This window comes from Oncorhynchus tshawytscha, linkage group LG05 (assembly GCF_018296145.1).
Source record: "Oncorhynchus tshawytscha isolate Ot180627B linkage group LG05, Otsh_v2.0, whole genome shotgun sequence".
Lineage (NCBI taxonomy): Eukaryota > Metazoa > Chordata > Actinopteri > Salmoniformes > Salmonidae > Oncorhynchus > Oncorhynchus tshawytscha.
The window spans coordinates 43,228,818-43,251,216 of NC_056433.1; the positions used below are offsets into that span (position 1 = coordinate 43,228,818).

Genomic DNA, 22,399 nt, shown 5'->3' on the forward strand with positions numbered 1-22,399 from the left:
TTGAAAACGTGTTTAGACATTTTTGCAAATGTGTTAAATGAAATACAGAAATATCTCATTTAAATAAGCATTCACACCCCTGAGTCAATACTTTGTAGCACCACCTTTTAGCAGCGATTTACAGTTTTTCTGGGTAAGTCTAAGAGCTTGTCCAACATTTGCCCATTAAGCTCTGTCAAATTGGTTGTTGATCATTTCTAGACAACCATTTTCCGGTATTGCCACCGATTTTTCGTAAGCGTAAACAGGTTTTTAGAAATGTTTGCAAATGTGTTAAAAGAAAACAAATACCACATTTCATAAGTATTCAGACCCTTTGTTATGAGACTCTAAATTGAGCTCAGGTGTTTCCATTGATGTTGCTCAGGTGTTTCCAATTCCATTGATCATCCATGCAATGTTACTACAACTTGATTGGAGGCCACCTGTGATAAATTCAATTGATTGGACATGATTTGGAAAGGCACACACCTGTCTATATAAGACTCTCAGACCATGAGAAGCAAGATTATCTGGTCAGATGAAACCAAGACGGAACTCTTTGGCCTGAATGCCAAGCGTCACGTCTGGAGGAAACCTGGCACCATCCCTACGGTGAAGCATAGTAGTGGGAGCATCGTGCTGTTGGGATGTTTTTCAGCAACAGGGGCTGGGAGATTAGTCAGGTTTGAGGGAAAGATGAACGAAGCAAAGTACAGAGAGATCCTTGATGAAAATCTGCTCCAGAGCGCTCAGGACCTCACACTGGGGCAAAGGTTCACCTTCCAACAGGACAACGACCTTAAGCACACAGCCAAGACAACGAAGGATTGGCTTCGGAACAAGTCTCTGAATGTCCTTGAGTGGCCCAGCCAGAGCCTCGAACCCGATAGAACATCTCTGGAGAGACATGAAAATAACTGTGCAGCCACACTCTCCATCCAACCTGACAGAGCTTGAGAGAATCTGCAGAGAGGAATGGGAGAAACTCCCCAAATACAGGTGTGCGAAGCTTGAAGCATCATACCCAAGAAGACTCAAGGCTTTAATCGCTGCCAAAGGTGCTTTAACAAAAGTACAGAGTAAAGGGTCTAAATACTTACGTGAATGTGATATTTAAGTTGTATTTTTTTATTATAAATGTGCAAACATTGGGTTTCCCTTTGTAGTCCGTATTAGTTTGCAAGCCCTGCTACATCTTACAAACATCAGAGCCGGTGCGGTAGGATTCAATGTTAGTCCTGCGTTGACGCTTTGCCTGTTTGATGGTTTGCCTGAGGGCATAGCGGGATTTCTTATAAGTGTCCGGATTAGTGTTCCAATCCTTGAAAAACGGCAGCGCTAGTCCTTAGCTCGGTGTGGATATTGCCTGTAATCCATGGCTTCTGGTTGGGATATGTACGTACGGTCACTGAGGGGATGACGCCCTCAATGGACTTAGTGATGAAGCCGGTGACTGAGGTGGTATACTCCTCAATAGCATTGGAAGAATCACGGAACATATTCCAATCTGTGCTAGCAAAACAGTCCTGTAGCTTAGCATCTGCGTCATCAGACCACTTTCTTATTGAGCAATTCACTGGTAGTTCTTGCTTTAGTTCTCTTGTATACAGGAATCAGGAGGATAGAATTATGGTCAGATTTTCCAAATGGAGGGTGAGGGGGAGCCTTGTATCCAGACCTTCTCCCTCAGTATCTCCGTATTTTCTTAACGCGAATGACGGGATGTGGACATGTTCTCCGGAAGGCAGTATATCCTTCGCGTTCGGACTCATTTTTTCTTTAACATTTGTCCATTTTGAGGCAAGTAATCGCTGTTCTGATGTCCAGAAGCTCTTTTCGGTCATAAGAGACGGTAGCAGCTACTTTATGTACATAAGTTACAAACAATGCGAAAAAACAAGCAAAATAGCACAGTTGGTTAGGAGCCCGTAAAACGGCAGCCATCCCCGTCCAGTGCCATTATTTGTATCGTGCTGCTACTGTAGGAATACAGACAGTACACAATGATTGCCCATGAAAGTCCTTAATAGTGTTGTCATTCTCTTACAGACAATACCGCTTGGTGGCCTACAGATGCTTTTTGGAGTTTGTTCTACGTGGTGGAAATGCTAGGCACAGGACACCAAATGCCCTTGCCTGCATGTGTTGTTGGGTCCATTCAATGCAACTCAAGAGGAGCTGTGAAAGGTCCATAACAACAATCTCCCCTTGTACCAAAGGGACTTTGAATGCTTTACTGCATCCCCCCCAAACACACCACATCAGATGCAAGTAGTCCCTTTGTAGAATTGTAGTATTTATTATAGTCATTAGTATACTTTTCTTCTACTGTATACATTGCCATAACTGTTCCTGCATACTGCTTTGAAAACGAACCTGTCTCCAGAGCAAATAAACTTTGACTTGAATACAAGCCATGTCTACTTATTGTATATTGACCGACTAATCGGTTTCTATTGAAACATGTTTTCTATCAACTCCTGCCATTATTTGTTTTAGCAGTAAGATTGTAGCTAGTTAATGCTAAATATATTTCATGAATATCACAATGAATTGATCCTGAAGTTAACGTCAACACTATTGGTTTCGGATGCAGTTGGAATCATTTAGACCAAGGGGGGGCGAAGGCCGGGCACTTCAATCCGGCCCGCGAGACATATTAACAATATTTAGTGGTAGCCGATTGGTAGTTAGTCTTGTCCCATCGCTGAGAGGCGAAGGTCAAGAACAGTGGCATCCTCCAAAACACAACCTAGCGAAGCCGCACTGCTTCTTGACAAAATGCCAGCTTAACCCGGAAGCCAGCCTCACCAATGTGTCGGAAGAAACACCGTACACCTGGCGACCGTGTCAGCGTGCATGCACCCGGCCCGCCACAGGAGTGGTTAGAGCACGATGGGACAAGAAAATCTCTGCCTGCCAAACCCTCTCCTAACCCGGGCGACGCTGGGCCAATTGTGCGCAGCTTCATGGGTCTCCCAGTCTCAGCCAGCTGTGACATAGCCTGGTATCGAACCCTGGTCTTTAGTGACGCCTCAAGCACTGCAATGCAGTGTCGTAGACCGCTGTGCCACTCGGGAGGCCCCTGCAAATTGATTTTAACAAACAATTGGTCCCCCAAAAAAATACAGCCCTCCGTTGAATTTCAAAATCCCGATGTGGCCCTCGAGCCAAAAGAATTTGCCCACCCCTGATTTAGACATTCGTCAGTACACTTGCAGAAAATAAAACTATATCAAACTCCATCATATACATAAATGTACAGAGCTAGCAATATCTATACCACAATGAAGTTGTGAGCATGCTAGGCATTCTATAACATCAGTCTTACTGAAAATTAATGGTGTGTTGGTTTTGTTCCAGACCGGGTCCGGAATGTTCTTCAGCTAGTGAACCTAGTGTTGGGCAATGTCAGCTGGTCTGGCAGAATTTAATGCGCTCATGACCTTGGATTCAGACTATACACTTCTGCTCTTGCCAGCCCTGTGCAGTCTTTTCCTCTTCAAAGTCAGATTATGTTGAGCTTGTTCCCGGCTGACAGCTTTCATCCAATGGGTCTACAGCACAGGTGTCAAACTCATTCCACGGAGGGCCGAGTGTCTGCGGGTTTTCACTAGTCAGGAACTCCCCTCACCTGCTTGTCTAGGTCTTAATTGAAAGGGTGGCGGGGGCAGCAGACACTAGGCCCTCCATGGAATGAGTTTGACACCCCTGGTCTACAGGATCTGTATTACTAAAGCTGGTGTCGTGTTCATCAGCAGTAGCAAGATTAGTCTGTAGGGCATACACTTGTCAGTGGTTAGCCAACATTTTGACTATTTTGTCACCATCAATACACACTCACAAGGTACTATATCCACCCATCCCCCTCGTGTCAATAGAACATGCCGACTAACCTTCACACACACACACAATACTGACACCAGTCAGTCAGTCACCCACACCCTTTCCTCCCTACTAATAACTGATTTTCTCCAATATAGAACACGCTTTGCTTAAACAATCAACGAAGCCTCCATAACACCGAAGTTGTAGCCTACTTATAAACTCACCAACTAGGACAACAAAACACGGACCATGTTTATGACCAGCTCCAGTGTATTTATATTTATTCATGGTGGAAAGATTTTGCAAAGATGACTTCCACTAGTTCCTGGTGCTGCGCTTGATGTTGATGTCGCTACAGATGTTGATATAGGCTTGTCACGTTAGCCTCTGGGTAGTTAGTTAGCTAACGGTTAGATATAGTCTGTTTATATAAATCTGTTTCTTTACACCAATTGTTTTATTATATGTTCAAGGCAAGCATTAGGCTGAATATATTTGTGGTAGCTTCAGTGTCTGTGTGGTCCTCAGGTTACAATCTAAGTAACAGTATAGATTTTCAGTACTCTACACACCTCTGCAAATTATACATAGCCTAACTATAAAACGTGGGTGAGTGTACACGGAGGAAAGTTTATCATTCTACAGTAGGCCTACAAACATCCTATTATCGGTTTTCACACCTTTCATGATGTGACAATGGTTAACGGGTAACCTACAAAATGTAGACTATTGGAATATAATCAAATAACAAGGGCCCTATTGTAAACATTGAGTATCGCCAGCTGATATCTCGTTAAACCATCAATATGCGCTAAATTCACCCACACAGCTGATCTCAATTGCAACCATTAATGGTCACATCATTACCGCTCCCTAAAAGATGATGTCAGTGTTACCTTAGTCAGAGATCTGAATATAATGACTAAATGCTAATGTCTCCACAAGTGTAGGTCTGCATATTAAGCCCATAGAAATGCATTGATCTTATTCTGGACAGATTTTAGCGAGAATGAGCCATCTTACTTCACCTCTTACTCCCTGCTTGCAACCAAAGTCTTTCAAGATATGTTCGCCCTCTGTTTGGTATCGTCATCGGAACAACTTTGTCGTTTTTGAACAGAAAGTACTTCCTTGCTTACCACGGTAAATCAACTGTGGCACTTTACCCGAGACTTTGTATGAATGGAAACTAATGTTGGTGTAGCCTACTGTTATTTGATTTGTTTACTATTTATGCTATCCAAAAAGTGTCTTGTATGGTCATTTCTTTTCAAGATCGGGGGTAAAATATCCTTGGACTGTCCATATTTGAAATGTGTAACTAAAAGAAGTCATTTGGGGGATTGAGTTATTTGTGCCAGAAGGGCTTGGGCCGGAATCGAACCCATACCTACACAGTAGGCCTATGTGTGTCCCCTGAAGGCAGCGTCCAAACTGCTAGACCCTCCCAGGCCACAATTAAACTAAATGTTGACAGTTCATGCGTAAACTTAGGATACACTTTGCACTTGTATATCGTAGCCTAGTGGAGATTAATATCTATCTTGTTATTAAGCTATATAAAACAATGATTGTTATGTATGGCTCCCTTTCACATGATACATTTTTGTACTTTTAAATGTTGCAGTAATAGGACCTAGGCCTAGTGTTTGAGCAAGTGTCGGAAACGTTTGCTCTTTGAAAGCAGATGAGTTGCTCACTTTTCTCTTTACTCACTGGCCCATGGAGTTATCGAGTGACATGCTTGGAGGTCTTTGGCCTCAGCTGTACCTTAGCTGTAAGGTGAGGGCTAATAGGCATGGCCTGCATGCTTGGACAAAGTCAGACAAAGAAAGCAACATCAGCACAACACTTCTCATGACCTGTTTCTGTCCAAATGAAGAGATTCGATACATGCCTTAATTTGTAACAAGCATTTGATGTAATTTGTGTTTTCTGACCAAGTACTTTAACTCCCATTTTGCCATGATACCCAAAAAATAACTAAAAGACAGTAGATCATGAGACACATAATGCACTATTTGCCAAATTCCAACTATAGGAGAGACACTAAAGTACAGATCTCACCAGGATGAAGTTCTCTGCATCCACTTGATTTTCATTTGACTGCACTTTGCAATCCATAAAATAATTTAGAGAACTGAAAAATCAGCAATCCCTTGAAAGGTTGGACCATAAAACATGCTAGCAAGAATCACAACAGTAACAATCCGCACCTGGAGAATTACCCAGACCAGAAAGCTTCCCTCTTTCAAACATATTTCCCTTTATCTAGGAATGATCAAGCAATTGAGTTCCATCCTCCCAATCAAAACCATGACAAACAATTGGTCAGCATTCCACCACTACAAATGCAAGAAGGTGTGACCTAAGGAAAAGGTGTGGCCTCTACACCTGCTAGTTTGGCATCAAATGATATGTAGTTATAACACCAATCGAGGTGGCTGTTTGTTGTGTCTAGAGCTTTGCACATACAGTGCAAATTCCTCAACATCAATCCGTCAACAACTGAAAGGTCAAAGGTCTAGCAAATTTTTGACATTTGGACACTGCATTTACATGTAATGGTGATTAGTCACCTGAAGTCCATAAATTACACACCCCGCCAATGAAAGAGTGAGATGGAGGTGACATTTCTGTGGCAGGGGAATGCAGCATTCTCAAAGTATCAAAGCTACCAGTCCACTGTTTACTAATCTGCCCACCTTTCCCTTTCTCCCACCCTCAAAACACCATCCCTCCACAGTCAGACACAGAGTTCTGGGACAAGATGCAGGCAGAGTGGGAGGAACTAGCGCGACGGAACTGGTTAACGGAGAACGAGCAGGCCCAGACCCCCTCCAGTGTGTCGCCTCACGAGAAGGTTACTAATTTTCATCTTTGACCTCTGTTATCATAGTACTCTGTCTAAACACCCTGTTTAGATGCCAATTATTTGTTTCCTTCGCATGTGGACATGTTCTACTCAATGAAGGGAAATATAGCCTATGAACTTGATGATAAACAGATTTACTGATTTAATCCAGTGCTTCCATAATGTTAGAGACAGGTCGAAATTTACTGGGGGGGCTAGTCCAACTCAAGGTGTCATAAAAAGGATGCATGACCCTCCACTTGTATTGTAAAATAAATTGAACACCCTAGACCCTCATAGAATTAACTCAAAATAATGTTTACGACCACAAATAACAACTGTTTTGAACCTGTGTTTATAAACACAGGGTCTATAAACACAGGGTCAAGATGGAGCGGGAGAACAAGGCGTATTCCTAACCAATTGTGGGTTTTTTTATTGTTTCTTTGCGTTGTTTGTAACTTTTATTTTTTTAAACTTATTTTGTTCATAATGTTGCTGCTACCATCTCTTATGACCGAAAATAACTTCTGGACTATGATTACTCACCACGGACTGGCAAAATATTTTTTTTCCTTTGACGAGTCCGACAAGCCCGATGTGAATGATATACTGCTTTCCCGGGAACAGGCCCAGATCCCCCTAATTTGCGTGAAGAGAAGGCGGAGAAAAAGGGGCCAGACAGGCGGGCTGCCTTCTAAGAATTTGTAGACGATTGAATAAACCGCACTTCCTTCCATTCTGCTAGCAAACATGCAATCTTTGGAAAATAAAATCTATGACCTACATGGAAGATTAAACTACCAATGGGATATTCAAAACTGTAGTATCTTATGCTTCACGGAATCGTGGCTGAACGACGACATTATCAACATACAGCTGGCTGGTTAAATGCTGTATCGGCAGGACAAAACAGGGGCATCTGGTAAGACAAGGGGCGGTGGACTATGTATATCAAAACAGCGGATGTACGATATCTAAGGAAGTCTCGGTTTTGCTCACCTGAGGTAGAGTATCTCATGATAAGCTGTAGACCACACTGTCTACCTAGAGTGTTTTCATCTGTATTTTTCGCAGCTGTCTATATACCACCACAGACTGATGCTGGCACTAAGGCCACACTGAATGAGCTGTATTCCACCATAAGCAAACAGGAAAACGCTCACCCAGAGGCGGTGCTCCTAGTAGACTTTAATGCAGGGAAACTTAAATCCGCCTGACCAAATTTCTATCAGCATATTAAATGTGCAACCAGAGGGGAAAAACTCTGGACCACCTTTACTCCACACACAGAGACACATACAAAGCTCTCCCTCCATTTGGAAAATCTGACCATAATTCTATCCTCCTGATTCCTGCTTACAAGCAAAAATTAAAGCAGGAAGCACTAGTGACTTGATTAATAAAAAAGTGGTCAGATGAAGCAGATGCTAAGCTACAGGACAGATTTGCTAGCACAGACTGGAATATGTTCCGGAATTCCTCCGATGGCATTGAGGAGTACACATCAGTCATGGGCTTCATCAATAAGTGCATCAATGACGTCAAGCCCACAGTGACCGTACGTACATACCCCAACCAGAAGCCATGGATTACAGGCAACATCCGCACTGAGCTAAAGGGTAGAGCTGCCGCTTTCATGGAGCGGGACTCTAACCCGGAAGCTTTATAAGAAATCCCGCTAAGAACCATCAAACAGGCAAAGTGTCAATACAGGACTAAGATCAAAATCGTACAACACCGGCTCTGATTCCCGTCGGATGTGGCAGGGCTTAGAAACTATTACAGACTACAAAGGGAAGCACAGCCGAGAGCTACCCAGTGACACAAGCAAACTACTATGCTCACTTCGAGGCAAATAACACTGAAACATGCATGAAGGCACCAGCTGTTCCGGAAGACTGTGTGATCACGCTCTCCGCAGCCGATGTGAGTAAGACCTTTAAACAGGTCAACGTTCACAAGGCCGCAGGACCAGACGGATTACCAGGACTGGAACTGCGAGCATGCGCTGACCTATTGATCCGTGTAAAGGAAAGAATGAATGGGGCCATGTATCGTGAGTGAAAACCTCCTTCCATCAGCAAGGGCATTGAAGATGAAATGTGGCTGGGTCTTTCAGCATGACAATGATCCCAAACACACCGCCCGGGCAACGAAGGAGTGGCTTCGTAAGAAGCATTTCAAGGTCCTGGAGTGGCCTAGCCAGTCTCCAGATCTCAACCCCTTAGAAAATCTTTGGATGGAGTTGAAAGTCCGTGTTGTCCCAGCAACAGCCCCAAAACATCACTGCTCTAGAGGAGATCTGCATGGAGGAATGGGACAAAATACCTGAAAACTTTGAAGACTTACAGAAAACGTTTGACCTCTGTCATTGCCAACAAAGGGTATATAACAAAGTATTGAGATACACTTTTGTTATTGACCAAATACTTATACCACCATAATTTGCAAATAAATTCTTAAAAAATCCTACAATGTGATTTTCTGGATTTTTTTTCTCATTTTGTCTGTCATAGTTGAAGTGTACCTATGATGAAAATTACAGGCCTCTCTCATCTTTTTAAGTGGGAGAACATGCACAATTGGTGGCTGACTAAATACTTTTTTTGCCCCACTGTACATGGGCATATAGGCTTAGGTGTCCACTGCATGATATGAATATATTAATGAATATATAGCCTATAGAAAAGGAAGAGAAGATTCGGCCTAAACCCAGAGAGATAGAGATATGCGACACCGACATGTTTTCCTTTTTTGACATATTCATTTTAATTTTATTTAACTAGGCAAGTCAGTTAAGAACAAATTATTATTTACAATGACGGCCTAGGAACAGTGGGTTAACTGCCTGTTCAGGGGCAGAACAACAGATTTGTACCTTGTCAGAGAGACTACTGCGTCTGCTATACAGATGCAAAGGTACAGAAGGCGGGTAATTCATACATTTTCAATCGAAATATTTTGTATAAAGATAAGCATGATATTCTTACATTATAGGAGTAACTCTGGTAGGTCTGAAACAATCTTTGTCCCCTCAAGTTCAACTTTCGATGTCAGTTGGAGCGCCAGTGTGCACTATCATAGGTCTGCAGTAGCTAAAGCGTAATAATAGCCACACCGTACGAAACCTTCACAAACGTTTCTAAACTTTATTAGGGTAATATCAAAAGACAGTAAAGGCATTGTTTATCGGGAAATTACGAACAGAACAGCAAATGTAAACGAGGTGAAAAATGCACTAACCTCCCCTCATGTCTTCTTGGGCATCTGTATTTGGGGAGTTTCTCTCATCCTTCTCTGCAGATCCTCTCAAACTCTGTCAAATTAGATGGGGAGTCATTTCACAGCTATTTTCAGATCTCTCAATGACATCCCTATGGTGAAGCATGGTGGTGGCAGCATCCATGCTGTGGGGATGTTTTTCTGAGGCAGGGATTGGAAGACTAGTCAGGTTTGAGGCAAAGATGAACAGAGCAAAGTACAGAGAGATCCTTGATGAAAACCTGCTCCAGAGCGCTCAGGACCTCAGACCGGGGCGAAGGTTCGCCTGACAGCAGGACAACGAACCTAAGCACAGAGCCAAGACAACACAGGAGTGGCTTCGGGACAAGTCTCCCGTCTGTCCTTGAGTGGCCAAGCCAGAGCTTGGACTTGAACCCGATCGAGCATTCTCCCATTCTTCTCTACAGATCCTCTCAAGCTCTGTCAAGTTGGATGGGGAGTGTCACTTCACAGCTATTTTCAGATCTCTCCAGAGAGATACGCCATCCCATCTGGTTTGCGCTTAGTGGGACTATCATTTGTTTATTTCAACAGGACAATGATCCAACACACCTCCAGGCTGTGTAAGTGCTATTTGACCAAGAAGGAGTGTGATGGAGTGCTGCATCAGATGACCGGGCCTCGACAATCACCCGACCTCAACCCAATTGAGATGGTTTGGGATGAGTTGGACCGCAGAGTGAAGGAAAGGAAGCCAACGAGTGCTCAGCATATGTGGGAATGCAAGGCTGTTGGAAATACATTCCAGGTGAAAGAATGCTAAGACTGTGCAAAGCTGTCATCAAGTCAACGGGTGTCTACTTTGAATTATATAAAATATATTTAGATTTGTTGAACACTTTTTTGGTTACTACATGATTCCATGTGTTATTTTATATTGTTGATGTCTTCACTATTATTCTACAATGTAGAAAATAGTCCAAATAAAGAGAAACCCTTGAATGAGTAGGTGTGTCCAACCTTTTGACTGGTACTGTATATATTTATAAAAATATTAATATCATACAGTGGACACCTAAGCCTATAGGCCCATGTCTGCAATGCCCTGATACATTTAGTGCCCAAATCTTTGACACTTGAACCATGCGGTGGACAATTATTGTTTTCGGAAAGTAGCCTAAAAAAACAATACAAATAATAGGCTATAAAGTTTTGCATATGCTACACATCGAAACACAAAGTGTTTTTGTAATTTGTTTTTGGCTGTATTTAAGGACATGTAAATGTCACTCATTTGGCCAACATTCCTCGTTTATTAATGGCATTGGCTGCGCCAGGTTGGATCTGAATGCATATGGATGTCCATAAAATGTCTCAAATGTCCAGTAAAGTAAAATCTTCCCTAAAGGAAACTCTCAAATGGCATATTGTTTTTTGATGATTTTAGAATATTTGCATAAAAAAATCTGTCGCCAATTGGATGTTAACCTCGCTATAGACACCCTAAAGACTTGGGCAAGTGTGCATATTTCTGACACACCCCCGGACCTATAGTGCTACTGCCAGTGCTTAGATTTACCATTAGGTTTGTTAAAATAGAGCCCTGGGAGGCTCTATTTTTGCTTAAATATTGTATTCTAGAGGAAAGTTGCTCAGGTTCGCCATTTTTTAAAAAATACAACGTCAGAGCGCTGACATTGCTGATGTTCCCGTTACTGTTATTTTTTCCCCCCATTGGTGACAGGGCTACTACTTTCACACGGACAACCCCTACAAGGACTGGCCCAACGCATTTGAGGAGGGGTTTCGAAAGTCCAAAGAGGGAGATCTGCCCAACGCTGTCCTGTTACTGGAGGGGGCCATTTTACAGGATCCCCAGGACTCAGAGGTGAACAGGCACAAGGGGGTGATGAGACACAAGCACAGTAATCACACACATTTCCCGCATGACTTTCACACAGGACCATAATATACTGGCACCAACTGCCAATCAGCCTGTTCAGATAACACCATACTCAGAACTTCACAAATCATGTGTACGGTCAACACTCAGAGAGTGCTAAGTGGCCGACGCTGATTGCTAGTGTAGGACTGGGAATTCTGTTAAATAGAGTGGTTTACTGTAGCAAAACTACGCTGTCTTCATCTCCCAATGAGAATTGTCAATTTTCCCAATGGGTTGAGTAATAGCTATTTTCTCAGCTTTTTCTCTCCTGCTCATTTCCTTTCTATTGTAACAGCAGTAATCTCTTTACCGCCTCAGAGAGCCCACATTAATAGAAAACAGAACTCGGGAATGCCCTAAAATTACTTCACAGTGTATGGAACTAATATGATCACAAAAGTTCTCCTATCGTGCTTGGTTGCTTATCGCTCTGCTGCAGAGACCTCTGGGTAGTTTGTAGATAATGTCACCCTTACATTGATACTCACAAATTCAGTATCAATGTCAATTCACAAAATAAACCAGAATGCAGATTAACCTGCATAGATCATATGTTTCTTCAAAGAGTTCTGAAAGATGCATGTAAACAAGTCTGTTTGGATTGCAGATTCAGCTAGCTGTCCAAATGCAATCCTTGGATGGTATGGAGATTCAAAGTTGGGTTTCAGAACTTATCAGGTACACCTAATGAATTTGGTTGGTTGCCAAGTGTCTTGAGTGAGCCTTTGCAAAAGTAGTATGTGAAATATGCCCCGCAACTTGATCTCATTAATTCATTCTTATTGGCTCTTCAGAACAATACAATACCATGATGCATCATCTTAATAGGAAACCCCCAATAACAGAGTGAGGAGGAGGCTCAGCAATCCTAAATGAACTTGGCTGGCAGAACACTACTGTTTCTGTCAGAAGACAAATTTCGGCAATTGTAATTTTGATGTGCCCTAACTTCACCTTAGACAAACTTCAGACAAAAGTTTGTATTGTAGAGACTGTTTGAGATACAAGATGCTTCCTGACTGTTCTGTTCTTTAGCAACGGCAGAAGCGCCTGTGTGAGTGGTACTTAGAGCATTGACTGCGAGTGAGTCATCCTATGAGTCATCCTATGAGTCATCCTCAGAGTGTGCTGACCTCTGCATCTGGACCACACCGTCTCTCCTTAGAGAGGGTGTTAAGCCCAGGTGATGACCCTGTTGTTCAATGCTCCCTATTGTCTCCCCAGGCTTGGCAAGTGTTGGGGACCACCCAGGCCGAGAATGAGAACGAGCAGGCTGCTATTGTCTCCCTCCAAAGGTAAGGAGGTGTTACTGCGCAACGTGGACCCATAGGCTTCACCACAAACACGGCAATACACTGCATGCTCTGTAGTTTCGAATACTCCTCAACTGCTTTAGAAATGTATAGCCGTCTGTGGTAAACCGTGGGGTGTTGGGTTGAGCGTGCAGAGATTAACACAGAGACCGGGAGGTTTTAGTCAGCAAACACGACTTTACTAGGCCATAAAATAAACAAATCACGTGGGTTTTGCTTGGTCCTTCTTCTCAGCTTTGGCTCTGTGGCAGTCTCTCCCGGTTCTCTGCCGCGGTGTGCCACAGTGCTCCTTTTATGTGGCCTCCATGGCTGGTTAGCACTTTCCCGTAATTACCTCCATTTGGAGCCATTTGTGTCGGGGTCCAGCTCGTGTATCCCAGCAGAGGGAGCCAACGTTGCAGCACGGCAGCACGTACCTCCGCTCTATTACCCCCCTCGAAGGTATTCAAAGGCCTGTTCCTAGGCTAAGCTACTACTACATTTTATCAACTGGCTCGGTCTACAGGCATGAAAAAAATACATTTTAGTGGGGGTTTTCTCAAATATGTTCTAGTGGATTCTATCAGAGAGCCAAAGGTGTCGGGCTCCACAAGTGGAAGGATGGAACATTTTATATTACCTTGTCAGAAGGCACGCTCGGTCGGTAGATAGGATAAGCAACAGATCAAACAACAGCTTGATCCATCTGTGAGAATGTAACACTGACAAGGAAATCAAAAGAGACACAGAACAGCAACACAGACAGTACTTTTATGCTCAATGCACATTCACAAATTGCTGATCCAATTAAATGTGCATTTCAAAAGATCCTAGGCCGGTGCTTGGATTTCATTCACTGCAGATGAATGCAACCATCTTGTATTAAGGAACTAAATTAAATCAAGTGCATTTGGGTTAATTAATCATTGGTGTTAAAACCAATGGTTTAAAACTGTAACGCTTTTATATAATCTCCTCAGAATGACTCATCTCCTGAAATCCAGCACTGTTCTGTTATTAATACCACACTGCTTTTACATTGTGTTTTTGCTGACTTTTTGTGTAGCCCCATTGTTGATGTGTATTCCCGAGAAGCCTGGATTAGAGAACTCTGAGGGGAAAAAAAGGAAAGTTGTCACAGATAACATGTTATCTTAAAAGATGAACGGAGCTTCTGCCCTGTATACCAATTGTAAACTAACTTTATATAACAGTCAGAGACCCATGACACAGTAGCAAGTCTGCCATAAATAATTTGGTTTTCCTGAGAGAACAAGGAAGTTGTAGCACCGACTGTCACAAATCTCAGTGGAACATTTGATGAAAGCCAAATCTGGGTTTGGCTCTTCTCCGAGTGCTCGCTAATCCTTGTTGTTCATCCAACATAGCTCTTTTAATATCTCATAATAATTCATAATTCTAGTTCTGATGCAACAGCAAAACTGCGAGCAAGACAAAAGTTTTTCTAAGTTGAGAGTAAGAATGACAATTGCAAGCCCCAATGTAACTCCTATGAACCAAATGCTTTTGAAGGCAATATGTTAGCCTGAGATACTTGTATGTCACCCCAAAAGGGGACTGGTCCTTGCCACCTGACCCCAGCCTCCTGATGTTCCTTAGCTGTGGCCTGTCCAAATTAGTGTCCGTCAACCGCTTTGAAGTGCTCACTACCCCCCATTCACCCGCTCTTCGCCCCCTCTCTCTGTATCTCCAGGTGTCTGGAGCTCCACCCCAACAACCTCCAGGCCCTCATGGCCCTGGCGGTGAGCCTGACCAACACGGGCATGAGGCAGGATGCCTGCGAGGCGCTGCTGTGCTGGCTCCGCCACAACTCCAAGTACAAGCACCTGCTGAAGAGCAAGAGACACCTGGCGGGCTCCCCGGGCTCCCAACGTAGGATGTCTCGTGTCTCTACTGTGGGCAGGAATGAGAGGTAGAATATAAGGACTGGATAGCACTAAGCAAAGATCCCATAGGTGTAAGTGCATGCTCATTTTGTAGGAGAATTGTATATGAAGACTACAATATTCATATTTTCTCCAGAAAGAGGAGAGATGCAGGCCATTCAGGATTACACAGTTAACATTGGAGAAGTATGCTCCAGGGCACCTTCATTCAAGAGCACTAAATCTGACATCTATTACTTTAAAGCACATTGCTGGCACTCTCTCTCTCTCCTTTACAATCTCTTAGCCTGAGCACTGTGACAATATTACGGAATGGCTCATTCATGCATATTTTATGCTACGGTGTGCTTTATTCTCCTGCTCAGTTATGTTATTTTTAACAGTTTCGTTTTAGAAACTCAGGTTGTTTCAGTGCAATGACTATTGCCTCCTGTCGTAAATGAAAGGAAACGTTATTTCAAGGCTTTTCAACCACAGCTGGTGTGGGTGTCATTTTCTTGCCGATCGAGCAAGCATGCTCACTTGTATTCAATGTTAAAACGACCACAATTCAGGGTGCTCTTTCCTTTTAAAGGCATAATTTAAGGTGTCACATGAAAATGATTATCAGTTTGGAGCCTATATAATGAATTCTCAAATGTATAGGAAAAACATGACTATCAAATCCTCTATTCAACAGTGAGATGCAGGTGCAGCCCCCTCTAAATCTCTCTCTCTCTCTCTCTCTCTCTCTCTCTCTCTCTCTTTCTTTCTTTCTTTCTTTCTTTCTTTCTTTCTTTCTTTCTTTCTTTCTTTCTTTCTTTCTTTCTTTCTTTCTTTTCTTTCTTTCTTTCTTTCTTTCTTTCTTTCTTTCTTTCTTTCTTTCTTTCTTTTCTTTCTTTCTTTCTTTCTTTCTTCTTTCTTTCTTTCTTTCTTTCTTTCTTTCTTTCTTTCTTTCTTTCTTTCTTTCTTTCTTTCTTTCTTTCTTTCTTTCTTTCTTTCTTTCTTTCTTTCTTTCTTTCTTTCTTTCTTTCTTTCTTTCCCCCATCATCCCCCTGCACACAATCGGTGTGGAAAATGAATCAAGTGGGCGCAAGGGGGACGAACAGTGCTGTGGCAGGACTCTCTCAAGAGCATTACTCTGCTGGTTGCCAGTGTGTCTCCACTCCATATAGGCTCTAAGCCATGTTTGTCTGCCCACAGCTCCCTATTGCTGGAGGTCAAGGAGTTGTTCCTGGAGGCTGCCCAGCACAACAGGGATACCGACCCGGACCTGCAGACGGGCCTGGGCGTGCTGTTCAACATCAGCGCTGAGTTCAACAAAGCAGTGGAGGCCTTCAATGCTGCCCTGTCAGTGCGGCCTGAGGTAGGGGGGCAGTGTAAAGACTTTACACACAAACGTGCGTATGAACGCACCCACACACACACACACTGATACGCCTACTATGCGCATGCATGCACACACACATACATACAGATGACTGATCAAGGTCACAAATCCCCCAAAACACGACCCAAGATAGCGAGAGACAGGGAGAGTTCATGCAAACAGAATCACTGAGGCACACCAACCTGTCACACAAATCACTGAAGCACTTCATCCCAAACTTGAGAGAAATCCACTCTCATGAACTCCTGATTCACCCTCCCTGCACCACAGCCTCTGTTTGCCGCTCAAGCTCCTATCCTTTAACACTAGGAGAGCAGAGAGCGTTGACTCAAAACAAATGTACTTTATTAATTACTCTGCCATTTTGTTACTGTGCCTCCAGGAAGTATTCACACTGCTTGCTTTTTTCCACATTTTTGTTGTGTTACAACCTGAAATGAAAATGGATTAAATAGTGATTTTTGTGTCACTGGCCTACACACAATACCTCATAATGTCAAAGTGGAATTATGTTTTTAGACGTTTTTACAAATTGGTAAAAAACGAGAAGCTGAGATGTCTTGATTCGATAAGCATTCAACCCCTTTGTTATGGCAAGCCTAAATACGTTCAGGAGTGAAAATGTACTTAACAAGTCACATAGTAAGTTGCACGGACTCACTCTGTGTGCAACAATAGTGTTTAATTAACATGATTTTTTACGTCTACCTAATCTCTGTATCCCACACATACTGTACAATTATCTGTAAGGCCCCTCAGTCGAGCAATGAATTTCAAACATAGATTCAACCACAAAGACCAGGGAGGTTTTCCAATGCCTCTAAAAGAAGGGAACCTATTGGTAGATGGGTAAAAAAAAGCAAACATTGAATATCCCTTTGAGCATGGTGAAGTTATTAATTACATTTGGATGGTGTATCAATACACCCAATCACTACAAAGATACAGATGTCCTACCTAACTCAGCTGCCAAAGAGGATGGAAACCGCTAAGGGATTTCCCAATGAAGCCAAAGGTGATTTTAAAACAGTTATGAGTTTAATGGATGTGATAGGAGAAAACTGATGATGGATCAACTACATTGTAGTTACTCCATAATACTTACCTAATTGACAGAGTGAAAATAAGGAAGCCTATACAGAAAAAAAATATTAAAAAACATGCATCCTGTTTGCAACAAGGCACTAAAGTAATGCAACAAATGGGTGAAGCAATTAACACTGTATTCAGGACACAAAGTTATGTTTGGGGAAAATTAAATACAACACAGTACCACTGTCCATATTTTCAAGCATAATTGTGGCTGAATCATGTTATGGGTATGCTTATAATCATTAAGGACTGGGGAGTTTTTCAGGACAAAAAAATTAACCAAATGGAGCTAAACACGGGCAAAATCCTGGAGGAAAACCTGGTTAAGTCTGCAGATACTGGGAGAGTAATTCACCTTTCAACAGGACAATAACCTCAAAAACAAGGCCAAATCTATACTGGAGTTTCTTACCAAGAAGACAATGAATCGTCCTGAATGTTACAGTTTTGACTTAAATCTACTTGAAAATCTATGGCAAGACCTGAAAATGGTTATCTAGCAATGAGCTTGAAAAATTTAAAAAAGAATAATGGGCAAATATTGCACAATCCAGGTTTGGAAAGCTCTTAAGAGACTTACCCAGAAAGACTCACAGCTGTAATCGCTGTCAAAGCTGCTTATACAAAGTATTGACTCGGGGGTCTGTATTTAATTTTCATTAAATTTACAAAATTGTCTAAAAACACGTTTTAACTTTGTCATTATGAGGTGTTGTGTGTAGATGGGTGAATACGATAGTGTTCTTTGAAATCAAATATGTTATATTCTAAGACCTTCATAGACACAATCAAATGATTTTTTTTGCAATCCCATACCTGAAATGTATTTATTAGACTGTAAGAATGTTGATGTTAAAAATACGCATCATTGGCCCGATGTGGGGTCCAATGAGGCTTTTCATATGTCAACCCTGTCCTGCAGTGGTGAGCACATCAGCACAAAAACCAAAGCGTTCCCGTCTCAGGCCGTGTCCCTGTATACGCAGATATAGCCCCAGGTGGGAGACGCGTATTCAACGAGAGGACTGACTTAATGATGCAACTGAACCGTCCTCAAAGGATCCATGGAACTTCAGCGTTGCTCGGTTTTCACAGGGTGTTTTGCCATGTGAGGTAGAAATAATGTACCACGGAGCATACAAGCCCAATCACACCACAGTACCTAAATTACAGTCATTTACACACCAAAGATACAGTGGAAGAACAGGCACATTATGTACTGCTCTCAAAAATCCTTTATTGTAGTGTCGAAATTGACGTTATATCACAGACAAAAATCTACTTAATTTAACTTGCAATACTTCTCTACCAAAGCAGGCACTGTTAGTTTCTGATTGGACTTCGCATTACATTACACAACAATCATTAGCAACAAATATGTTCCAATACTAAACCATTTTAGTGATGCAGTGCCTGATGGAGTGAATCACAGTGCAAAAAAAATCTGTTGTTCAGCCCCAAATCTGCCAACAAACCACATACCCTCAGTCGACAGTTGCCATGTCTGACTATGTCTGACACTGTCTGAAACCAAACGTCAAAACCAACCACTATACTTACTATGTGTCACCATTCTCCCCTCCGGTGTTGACTCCTTCCCCCTGTCTGTCTCCTCTAGGACTACCTGCTGTGGAACCGCCTGGGTGCCACGCTGGCTAACGGGGACCGCAGCGAGGAGGCAGTGGAAGCCTACACCAGAGCCCTGGAGCTCCAGCCGGGCTTCATTAGGTCCCGCTACAATCTGGGCATCAGCTGCATCAACCTGGGAGCACACAGGTGGGTGAGCAAGGGGGCAAGGGGTGGTGGAGGGGGGGGTGGGGTCGTCTAACTGAGAGCCAGCTGGTGCTCTCGGACACAGCACCTGGCACCGCAGCAGAAGGCTTTGAGTTTCTGCTCTGGTAGAGTCATTGGAGGGGAGAGAGGCAGAGACACTGAATTACATTGAGCCTAATAATGCTCTCTTACTCTTGAAGTTCAACCACTGTAATGTTACAAGTATCAGCAAAGTCCCTTTTAATATGTCAAACACATCAGCCCTGAACCTAGTAACACTCGCTCTAATGTAATGATAGCAAACAAACACAAGGTTCTCTAATGGTCAAGTCTTCCTCATCTTTTAGGGAGGCGGCCAGTAACTTCCTAACGGCCCTGAGTCTGCAGAGGAAGAGCCGGAGTCGGCAGCTCTCGCACCAGGTCATGTCGGGGAACATCTGGGCCGCCCTGCGGATAGCCCTGTCCATGATGGACCAGCCGGAGCTCTTCCAGGCGGCCAACATCGGAGACCTAGACCTACTCATGAAAGCCTTCAACCTGGACATGTGAGTGGAGATGAGCCATGGAGACAAGGCTCTACTCTCCTACCAACAGCCAAGAATCCAAAGTGTACAGATGGAAAGAGCGGTTTTGTCCAGTTGATGACTAGTGTGTGGTCTTTTTTTGCACGCACTACAATAATTTGCCTATCTTCACTACTCCTAAGTACCTCTGCAGTCTTGAGTACTGCATGTGCTCGAAGAAGAGACTATTTTGCGATGGATTTGCACTGCAATTTGTGATTTTTCCAGGAGATCACAAGGACGGGCAAAGATTGTACAAGTAGGGTAGAGTGGGGTAAGGCATGCCAATGGGTTGGATGAGCCACCCCTTGTTTCTAGGAAACCATACACAAAATGAATCATGTGACCAAATATTTAGGACGGGGTTATAATTTCATGAAGTCTGTGAAGAAAGAAACCACATGGAACAAGTGGTAAGGAAGTTTTCACAAAGTCAAATTAATGTATTATTATAGGTTTCATGACGCTTGTTTGTAAACCAAAGTAGATAGTTTTAAGACTGGTTTATACATCAGTTTGGGTCTGTATAAGCTACAATATGAGGTCCTTAACCTAGCATGAAAGTGCATCAACGTAGCTGTGTGGCCTAATATAGTCAAAATGGTTGCTTTGGGGTAAAGTTGAGCCAATGGCTAATCAATACATCCCATACAAATGATGCATAGTATTTTGTCAGTTGTATGCATAATATTTTTGCAATTTGTCATGCATATGAACTCGATTTCTATTGTTACAGAGCAGACATCATCATGCCCTGTGTATACAAACGTTTTTTTTTTAAGTAGGGATCTGGCCCCTCGAGGTTCTTGAAAGAGCAGCCAAGGAAGTGAGAGAAGGGACGAAGTCTATTTGAGCAGCAGCAAGGGATGAACGTAAAACACGTAAAAGACACGTAAAACAAAAAAGAAAACAAAGATTTACCTGTGTGCTATGATAGAGTAGCAGAGGCACATAAAGGTCTTGTCTGATGACATGGAGGCTGAGCTTGCTAAACAGACCCGTTTTATGGGCTTAGTAGCCTCAAATGCAAAGAACTTGCTTACGAATTGGTACATCGAAACAACATCCCAGTCCGTGACAATCTTACCCCAAGGTGTTTCCACTTACCCTATCCCCTTGCTAAATTTACCCCATACCTGGGGTAAATTATGCCAAGAGACCATTTTTTTGGATATTCTGTTTTCAAAACATACTGTATGTTTAAATGAATTCAGATTTTTCTAGGGATACACAACATCCTGAAATATATATATAGATATTTTGATATTTCGACCTCAACATACCCCACTCTCCCCTAATGCCTTAAAGAACACCGAACACCGTGGAACTGAGCTAGAGAGAGAAAGTGAAATGCTGAGAATACTGTGGCTGAGCAGTGTTGAGGTTTGACAAAAACGGTTTCCTCATCCAACTACAGTACTTTCAGAGTGTTCGGATTGTCACACCCATCGACCTACAGAAAGGATTTAGTGAGTAAAATCAAGACTACACCATAAACTGTAGGACTCAATCCGTTTTCATCAGAAAATCAATAGATCCTTTTAAGAGGTGGTTTAATCATCTTTTAATTAAGGGAGGGAAAGCACTGCATGGAAACTAAAGCATTTCCTCAAAATAATGCAGTGGCACAAACAAAAGTTTTGAATTCTTTAACTTTTCTTGCACTTTGAAAACAAACTGATAATTTCCTCCTATCTTAATGAAATTTGCAGATTGTAAAGCCTTTACTCGAAACGCATGCTAAAACAATATAAACATTTACACACATTTTTTGTATGTCAATTTCAAATTAATTTTTTACTTTAATACTTGGCATCCTCAGAATTCTTCATGTTTTGTGGTGTGCTCAGCTCCTCATTATATTTGCCAGGTTTTCCCTTACTCTTTTATTGGGTAGATTTTATTTATTTTTTCACTCAGAGCTGCATATGTACAGTACTTCACGTGTCAGAAAAACATATTCCGTTGAATTTGTTCAGGTTTGTGCTTATGGCTGGGATGACATTCGAACTATTCTCTCATGTCACATTGCTAAATCAAAAGATTAAGCTTTGTAGTGAATGGATTGGAGGCATTCCACAATTTTCTAGAAGACAGCATCTTTCTGTAACATCTTGTAACACCTCAAAGGTTACAAAACATGACAACATCTCATGTTAATGTCAGGTTTATCGAAACACAGCAAAAAAAAGAAACGTCTTCTCATTGTCAACTGCGTTTATTTTCAACAATCTTAATGTGTAAATATTTGTATGAACATAAGATTCAACAACTAAACTGAACAAGTGCCACAGACATATGACTAACAGAAATTGAAGAATGTGTCCCTGAACAAAGGGGGGGGGTCAAAATCAAAAGTAACAGTCAGTATCTGGTGTGGCCACCAGCTGCATTATGTACTGCAGTGCATCTCCTCCTCATGAACTGCGCCAGATTTTCCAGTTCTTGCTGTGAGATTTTACCCCACTCGTCCACCAAGGCACCTGCAAGATCCCAGACATTTCTTGGGGGAAAGGTCCTAGCCCTCACCCTCCGATCCAACAGGTCCCAGACGTGCTCAATGGGATTG

At 42.5% G+C, this 22,399-nt stretch overlaps 1 protein-coding gene across 1 annotated transcript in view; it reads left to right on the forward strand.

The window, feature by feature from the left end:
- Positions 1 to 21,597, forward strand: part of LOC112251529 (PEX5-related protein-like) — a 62,058-nt gene extending 40,461 nt beyond the window's left edge. The window contains exons 6-12 of the mRNA XM_024422513.1: positions 6,557 to 6,673; positions 11,634 to 11,777; positions 13,059 to 13,129; positions 14,841 to 15,059; positions 16,216 to 16,378; positions 19,113 to 19,270; positions 19,615 to 21,597. Coding sequence (XP_024278281.1) covers positions 6,557 to 6,673; positions 11,634 to 11,777; positions 13,059 to 13,129; positions 14,841 to 15,059; positions 16,216 to 16,378; positions 19,113 to 19,270; positions 19,615 to 19,816 — 1,074 coding nt within the window. The 3' untranslated portion in view covers positions 19,817 to 21,597. The remainder of the gene's footprint in view (positions 1 to 6,556; positions 6,674 to 11,633; positions 11,778 to 13,058; positions 13,130 to 14,840; positions 15,060 to 16,215; positions 16,379 to 19,112; positions 19,271 to 19,614) is intronic.
- The last annotated feature ends 802 nt before the right edge of the window (positions 21,598 to 22,399 follow it).